At 41.5% G+C, this 8,346-nt stretch overlaps 1 protein-coding gene across 1 annotated transcript; it reads right to left on the minus strand.

Moving 5' to 3' along the window:
- Positions 1–1,002: 1,002 nt before the first annotated feature.
- Positions 1,003–7,123, minus strand: LOC135276756 (uncharacterized). The gene is made up of 6 exons (XM_064381504.1): positions 6,839–7,123; positions 6,308–6,713; positions 5,084–5,122; positions 3,708–3,785; positions 3,567–3,624; positions 1,003–1,200 (listed from the first exon to the last, which is right to left on the minus strand). The coding sequence occupies exons 1-6, from the start codon at positions 7,047–7,049 to the stop codon at positions 1,003–1,005; spliced, it is 990 nt and encodes a 329-aa protein (XP_064237574.1). The 5' UTR covers positions 7,050–7,123.
- Between the last annotated feature and the right edge of the window lie 1,223 nt (positions 7,124–8,346).

Consider the following 8,346-nt stretch of genomic DNA (forward strand, 5'->3'; position numbering starts at 1 on the left):
AAACCCCGTCTCTACTAAAAACACAAAAATTAGCTGGGCATGGTGGTGCGAGCTGAGGCTGAAGAATTGCTTGAACCCAGGGGGTGGAGGCTGCGGTGAGCCGAGATCGCGCCATTGCACTCCAGCCTGTGTAACAAGAGCGAAACTCCGTCTCAAAAAAAAAAAAATATATATATATATATGTTTTATACCAAGAACACATTAATTTGCTCTCCTTCAGTGCCATAGAGGCCAATGAGTGAATGTGTAGGATCTGAAGTTGTCACACTTAAAATAGACATGCTTTTTGTGTTATCTAGGTTTAATTTCTTAGGGAAAGATTAATCAGATTCTCTACGTGGTCTGATATTGTTCTAAATCCTAAGGTTTTGATCCCCTCTCCAAACGCTTCTCTTTCCCAAGGTCTCTATATTCCAGAAAATGTATTAATTATCCCTGACTTCTCCCTTGTGATGGATGCCTATTGGACGTCCTGACTGGATTCCACCCCTTGAAATCCTTGGTCCTTAAAATCAGAGGGACAGGTTCCCAGATACCATCTTGTTCAAAATAACTCAATTCCTTTGGATTTCCACGAGCCTATTTTGAGTAAAGCAGGATCACATTTTTTTTTTCCTCCTGCAATCTGCATTTGTAACCTAGCATGAGAGAAAGTCAGGTTAGTCTCAATTGACTGGAAGGCTACCATCTGAATCTGCAATTTTCTAATCACTATGAGACCTAAGAAAGAGAAAAGACAACTTATATTAAAAGAGAATAATGAGGCCAACAAAATATATGAAAAATGAGTTGTCAATTGGCCATGCCATGGTTCTAAGTTTTCACTGCAGTTTATTTCCCAGAAGTTTCTGTGTTCTTGTTTTGTGGTTCTATGTGACATACATTTAGCCTTGTAATACATTCCCCTTTGGCTTAAGCTAGCTCTAGTTTCTGTTATTTACTTCCAACCTAGTACACTACCTGCTTCCTGAGCTGGGTCCGTGATGAGTTTGTACCCTAAGATTAGCTAATATGTAACACTGTGAACTGGCTGCTGGCACAAAAATACACCGCTGAATCCTGCGGCTCTGTAGCCTGGATCTCAAGGCTACGGGATGAATTTTGGGGGCATGCTGAAAATTTTTTCTTGGGTATGCCTGTTTCATCAAAGACATTTTCATTCTGGAAGGAAATCAAGAACTTGAGCTCTTTTTTCAGGACCTGTTGATACCAGAAAACAGAACCATGTCCTGTTATTGGGACACAATATAATATTGCTTTCTGTCCTTTCCCTTTGACAAGATGTCTTTGAGTCTGGATGACTTCTTCACCAGGAGAACCTGTAAAGAAAGTAGACAGGAGTTGGAGACTGAGCCCATGAGGGAGTTTGATGACATGGATGAAAGGCTTACAGCAGGGGGCTGACAAGTGCAGAACAGGGACTTACCTGCAGCCAGGAGACAAAGGATCAGGAAGCAGGTGAATATTGGGCTCATGGTAGAATTAGGGGAAGAGCAGGCAGCAGAGGCAGGTCACTATCTGTGTGACTCTCCCTGCCTCTGTCAGTGGCTTCTCTGTTATGTGACCACTTGATATAATCCAATTGCCTTTGGCATCCTGCTTTATACAAGTAATACAAATTAACAGGACATATGAAACAATTGTATTCAGCCACTGGAAAGCAGGCAGTACAGGACCGTAATTCTGCCAAAGCACCAAAACACGGGGGCAATTTCTGTACATACAGAGTGAACAGAGCAACAGAGCATGGCAAATTTTGAGTTACGGAAACAGGTTACAAAATCAGCAGGGGCTGAGGCAGCTAGAGTTTTCAAGGAAAGACCACCAGAGAGGAGGAAGCTGCACGAGAACTCCCGCTGTGGGGAGGAATTATCTTAAATTTTTGACTAAACAATAATCTGTGTCTGTGTAGGAAAAAGCTTTAAAAGGCATTGGAGAGAAACCCCAGAAAGGCTTCACCAGTATCTGCAGAATGGCCATGCTCTAGTAATGAGACAGAATTAGGCTAGAGCAGGGGTTGGTGAACTATAGCCCACAGTCTGGATAACTATTTCTGTAAACAGTTTTATGGGTGGAGGGCTGGAGAGGAGAAGTAGTCCCAGAATGGCAGCATGAGGGGCTTTGAATACCCTCTCCTCAGAGGAAAAAAAACATAACAGCTGAAAATTTAAAAACGACCATTGGATATCGCTGAAAATTCATGAGTCGCGATCAGTTACCTGAATCTGACCTTGAGTTAATCCTTCTTGGCCTCTTAGTTAGAGAGTTGGAAATATCTAGTGTTGTTGATCTCTATAGGTGGTGATGTAATAAACTATTCCATAGTAGGAATTGCTGCCTTGTCTTTCAAAATTAAAATGAGAATGAGGACACATTCCTTCTCATCTTCTAAAACTGACATTCTATAGCTAGGAAGTACCAATTCTTTCTTGTACTAGTCAACCTTATCCACTCAAATATCCATTTATTCAATCCATCATTATAAGTATTTCAGTGCACTAAAGGCCATAAGATACATACTGGCCTTTAGAAAGTTATTCTGATAGATTTCAGACACCCCATTTCTTCTGAACAAGTTGTAGTACTTTATATTTTTTATTCATATTAAAAATTTAGGCCAGACTCTAATAATTTTAATATATCTTCTAAAGCACCACATCCAACTTTTTAATATAAGTCCTATTTATGTGCTATATAAGTGGTTCATCAACAGATTTATATTATGGAAAATAGTTAAATGCACTGTAAATAATGCATGACCCAGACAATTCATTTGTCTTAAATTCTGGCACAAAGTTTTAGCAGTTCTAATTTTCCCACTTGATAAGAAGACTGTGAGACTGCACCAATGTTCCTATGAGGGAAGTTTCTTCTCTTTTTAGGGCACGGATTCATGAGAGTGAGGTTCTCTCTTGTCTAGGCTTGCCCTTAAGTGTAAAGATCTATACAGGTATAGGATTCTTTACAAGTCTGGAGGCTCACAGATGTCTGCCAGACTGGGTTTGTGCTGGCCAGCGTTAAGGTAACTGTAAGGGTCCTTGGGTTCTTACCGAGTTTAAAATGAAGAAACTGAGGCCAGCACAAGAAGATCCAATGCGAATTTATTCAGCTTCCGGGTGAGGTTCTGCGGTCTGACAGGAGGGGCCAGAGAAGTCGCACGGACTCCTCTCAGATGTGGGGTTTTATAGGGAGCAGGCAAGCTTGTTATTGGCAGGTAGGCAGGGTTTGAATGCTATTGGGTAGATTTACAAGACTTAACTGCTATGGGGTAGATTTACAAGACTCGACTGCTATTGGGTATCTAAGACTCGAATGCTATTGGTAGATTTACAAGACTTCTTTTGCATTTTGCCGTGGTTCTTTAAGGAAGGGCTAGGCTGTGTGAGGGGGGTGGGCATGTCCGAGCTCCCGGAGAGGGAGGGGGTGTGTCCAAGCTCCCGATGAGGCAACCGGCCTTACAGTAACAGTCTCCTTCTTGTCCAGAGTAGCATTGTTCTCATCATGTACATCTGTTTGGTTTATAACTTCCAGGAGTTTTAAACAAGTCTGTCTGATTTGTTTATTACCTTATTCCCAGAACCTGGAACAATGTCTGCTATACGGGAGTTCCTAAATACACATTTCCTGAACAAATGGCATAAGAATAAACATCAGTGCCAGTCCAAGTCCTGAGTCTTGTTTATAGCATTGTAAGTTTCATCACTCACATCTTAGTGTCACCTCTGTTCTGTTTCTGTGATCGGGATATGCACAGAGTCTGTGGGACCAGAGTATAGGAGCAGGGGCTAAAGAGAAAAATGAGAGTGAATATTGAATTACCAGAGGAAGGTGTGGAAACAGACTACAGTGTGAGTGCCCAAGGTGGACAGGCCATCTATGCCCAGGACTCACTCCCCTCAGGAGGCAAAGGGGCTCATAGCAGAGAAACCTGGTGCCATAGGCAGGCTTGGGGTATCAGGGGGCCTCAAGCTTCAGAGTTCTAAGGGCTCTACCTCCAAATTATGTGTGCTGCTTCTATTTTGTCTTATTACCTACAGCTCTCTAAAACCCTGCACATATTTGCTTGGTAAGAAATTGGCAAGTTTTTTTGGATCAAAGAGGGGTCCCAGACTCTCAGATAAAATAAAACAGGGTTAGTTTTTCTAGATCAAACTAATGTGTTGTCAGCACTAACAGCACACCCCAGAAAGCCCACAGGTGGCTAATTCATGTCTATTCTTAATGAGGAAGGCAGACCGAAAGAAAGGAAAGAAGGAAGGAGGAAAGATTGAGAAGGACAAGAAAGAAATCATTTTATTTTTATTGAACCTGAGCTTCCTCCAGAAAGACGGGCTTTATGCAGGTCATATAAATTAATCAATCACCTCTAAATAGTATGGTTCTAAATCATATAGTTCATACAGAGGACTCATGAAAAGGTCTAAGCCAGCCTCTCTAGCTAAATCCAGGGTTCTAGTCCCTGTGGTGAAAGTGCTCTTCTGTCTCTTCTGTCCCAGTGGGTGTATATCTGTGATACCACCACACATACCCACTCTCGGATTCCAAGAGTCCTTTTTTGACATAGTCACCTTGCAGTTTATGATGGCCCTTTCCCCGTATCTCCCAGCCTTCCGGACTGCATGTTGGGTGAGTCTGGATAGAGGTGCTCCACAACTTCTCTCGCCACTCTCGGAGGCATCTGCCTGCACCTACCCCCGAACATCCTGTCACTTCATCCACGTTCCATCCTCATACTTTCCCTACCATGCACATAACCATGGTTCAAAGTTTACTGCTTGAGGAAAATACCTCAGCATTTCTACAAGTTAAAGAGTTTATGTTTAATTTCTCACCTTCTAAGGGCGGCTCATCCATCTTTAAAGGATCCCTTGGGATCAGGATTTAAGGTCAGCATTTTTGACCCTTCATCCTCCCAGGTTTATCCTAAAGACCTTCTTACTCTGAGTTGGTCCTCAGCACCACTCAGTGCTAGTCAACCAGTGAGGCATAGTCACAGGGGCTCACCCCTCTGGCCAAGATGCAAAGGAAAGCGAGTGCAATGTTGGGTGAGAGTGTGGGAATCTTCCAGCTTATCACCATTTACCTTCCAATCCGAAGGTCTGGCTTAGAATCCACATAAACTCTGAAGAGAGAATGAGCTCCAGAAGTAAATTATCTACATTTTGATACTGGCTCCACAACAAACGAGATGTGATAAAGGGCTAGTTACTTGTCTGTGTCGCAGTTTCCCCATCGACAAATGAGTGAGATTACAATAGTACCTACTTTCTCAGGTTGTTTTAAAGCTTACATGAACTATAAATATATGTGAAGAAGACTTAACGTCTAGCATGTAGTAAGTGCTTAGTAAATGTTAGCTATCATTATATTATCATTAATATCAATAAAACAATGTAAAAGCTCTTTTGTAATAGATTTTGTCTTTTTTTAGATTATCTTTATTCAATGTGCAAAATTTTACATTTTTAGATAGCCATATAACTATATTTTCTGCTTTTTTTCTCAGAATACCATTCTCATCGAGGGATGTTAATTATAAGATAATTTGTAAATTTATACTTCCATGTGACAATTTATGAGGTTTCAATATTTCTCTCTCAGCATTTTGTTTATCTTCATTAAGGGGAGCAGGAACTCTCTTCTTCTTCCGTCCTGTAGCTGTTCTTTTATTGACGTTTGCTGGAGCCCTTATGCACCTCAGTGACATTATTACTCTCTTTTATACCAATGGCTCCATGATCTTCATCTCCAAATGTACTCTATTTTAGTATGATTTCTTTATATATTTATGGTTTCCATTTGGCCATCACAATAGTACCTCTAACTCCAGATAGGAGCAGATTAATGTATGGTCTTCCCTTTTTTCTCTCTCTCTCTTCAATATATTTTTTTCCCCTGAGAGATTTTTATCTTGGGATACTTGTGTTTTCATTTTCCCATTAATGAGGTAGTTGCTCCAGGTCTGGGCTAAAAACATGTGGATTATCCAGGAGTATGAAATCCTATAAGGGTTAATCAAATGCCAGAGACTTGAGTTTATATGACCTTGGGTCTCCATAATTCTTCACATATCACCTCTTATATTTCTAAGCCTCTGACTTAGATTAAAACAATCAAAGAAGAAAGAAAAGGCTTCTATTCATCTTCTGAAAAGGACAGCATGGGTTCTCAATATGATCCTGAGAAATACCACAAACTGAATGCCAGGCATGTGTAACCACTTTTCCACTCTTGGCATAACTGTCAATGTTTTTTATTGATTTGTGCCTAACTTCTGTCTACAGATGAGATATTGACAGCCACAAACCCACTTCCTATTGTTGTAAGAGGTGGTGGGGGAGGAGTCCTAGAGAAAGCACCTGGATCTGGGAAACGATGAGGTTTATGAACAGAGGGAAGGCAGCACTGCAGCTCTGTGTCTCTGCTGCTGGCACACAGGTATGTGGCCGCATCCCCCAGGCCTGATGAGCGGATGTCAAGAAAGCAGAAAGAGGTATTCGGCCTCCTGGCTTGGAAGTTATCAGGCGTGTCTGCTTCATTGTTCAAATCTTTGTCATAGTAGTATAACAGCAGCTTTGGGGGCTGACTTGGCTTCTGCTGGTACCAGTACATGGCATCATGGTTCAGATCCTGAGAACAGCTCAGAGTCACTGGCTTTCCCAACTGGATAACCTGGTATCTTGGGTTCTGGATGACCATGGCATCCCCATGACCTGTAAAGAAAGAAGACAAATTTGTAGTCAGAGTGAAGGAGAACAACGTTACTGCCATGAATGAAAGACCCAGACTGAGGACAAGATAGCTTTAGTCAAAGATTTTCTTTCTACCCAGGACTCACCTGCTCCAAGGAGACAAAGTGCCACCCAATGGAGAAGCCCAAGACCCATGGCGGGAATACCACCCCATACAGGAGTGAAGCATCTGTCTGTCTCAGGCTCTGATTCCTGGGTTGGGAGGCGGGAGTTTAGAGAGTCCCCAGTCCCTGATAGGCAGATTTGCCTGTGATTACTGTTGCTGTTGACTTCACCAGGGCTGGGGTCATTCCTCATTGCATTGTTATACACAACTTCCTACTTGGCAGGTACATGGGCTTGTCTGGAACAGGGATGGAACAGATGTTTACTTTCTATATCATTTGCTGCTTCTTTGAGACAGGCGTTCCTGTATTTGCTCTATCCCTGTCTCTGTCCCATGTTCATCCAGTTCTCTTCACTTTACCCCACTTTTCTCACATCCTGAAAAGCAGCACCGTGGTTTCTCCATACAGGTAGCATTTGCTAAAGTCTCACTCAGAAACCATTGCGATAGTGCCCTTGCTTTTTCCTACTCACATTAAAGATGGATGAATGTAATTATGTACTTGGTGTATTTATTATAGAAAATTAATTTCTATTTACATCATGAAGCTATATTTTAAAATGTTGGTGCCTAGATTTAGGAAAACTGATCACATAATATTTGGAGTACAGAGGTATATGTGGTGAGTAGGGTTGTATCTGACCTAGTCCAGGAACTGTGAAAAATGATACTTGAGAAGAGGGGCTTTATGCCTGTAATTATTGTAGGTGTCATCTAGACCTTGGCTACTCCGTGTGGGCCATGGACTGGGAGCTTTGGAATCACTTAGACTCTCGTTCAAAATACAGGGAATCTTAGGCTGTACCCCAGACTGATTGGATTAGAATCCACATTTTAACAAGGTCATAATTTACATGCACATTAAAGTTTGAGGAACCCTGGGCTAAGAGGATTTTTGGAGATGTTGGAGAAATATATGCAAAGCAGTATGTTAAGGACACATTACAAGAAATGATACCATGTAAGGATGGTTCAGATAGAATCATTTGCATGGTGGCCTTCCTAAGGATATCATTTCTTTTTTGTCCTAAAGCAGACAATTAGAAGTTGAATATTAGAAGCTTGCTGGACTAGCTGCCATGAATCTGTACCTTTCTCTGGTCTGACTAGGAGAAGAATAAGGACAATCCATTTCAAGTCAAAGGTAGCAATTCATGATTTTTTAGTGGTCTAGGAACCTGTAAAAGACTCACTGTTATGAAGATACCAGTGTTCAATTAATATATAGTTTTAATATGATTTCATTCAAAATGTCAGATTGGATAAGGCTGATAATAATTTTAATAAGCATGGACATTTGAAACTGTATCATAAATGACATTTGTAGGCACAGTGTGGCAAACAGCAGGAAATACCTGAGGCTAGAGGTGACTGTTTGCAAGGTTCCCATGGCCTGGGTCTTGCCTGACTTCTGTCATGGTTGAGGGGATTATTACAGTGGCATGCCTGTCATCCATTCATGGAACTCCATTGGTGAGCTCTTGTCTA

This window comes from Aotus nancymaae, unplaced genomic scaffold (genome assembly GCF_030222135.1).
Source record: "Aotus nancymaae isolate 86718 unplaced genomic scaffold, 86718_ANA_hifiasm-v0.15.2.pri h1tg000002l, whole genome shotgun sequence".
Lineage (NCBI taxonomy): Eukaryota > Metazoa > Chordata > Mammalia > Primates > Aotidae > Aotus > Aotus nancymaae.

Bases quoted from the DNA above. Each gene is read 5' to 3' on its own strand.
- LOC135276756 (XM_064381504.1), bottom strand. From the start codon at position 7,049: ATGAGGAATGACCCCAGCCCTGGTGAAGTCAACAGCAACAGTAATCAC. The intron at 6,714-6,838 runs GTGAGTCCTGGG...CTTTCTTTACAG, and splicing joins ACTTTGTCTCCTTGGAGCAG to GTCATGGGGATGCCATGGTC. The intron at 5,123-6,307 runs GTTTGTGGCTGT...TTCTCTCTTCAG, and splicing joins CTTACAACAATAGGAAGTGG to AGTTTATGTGGATTCTAAGC.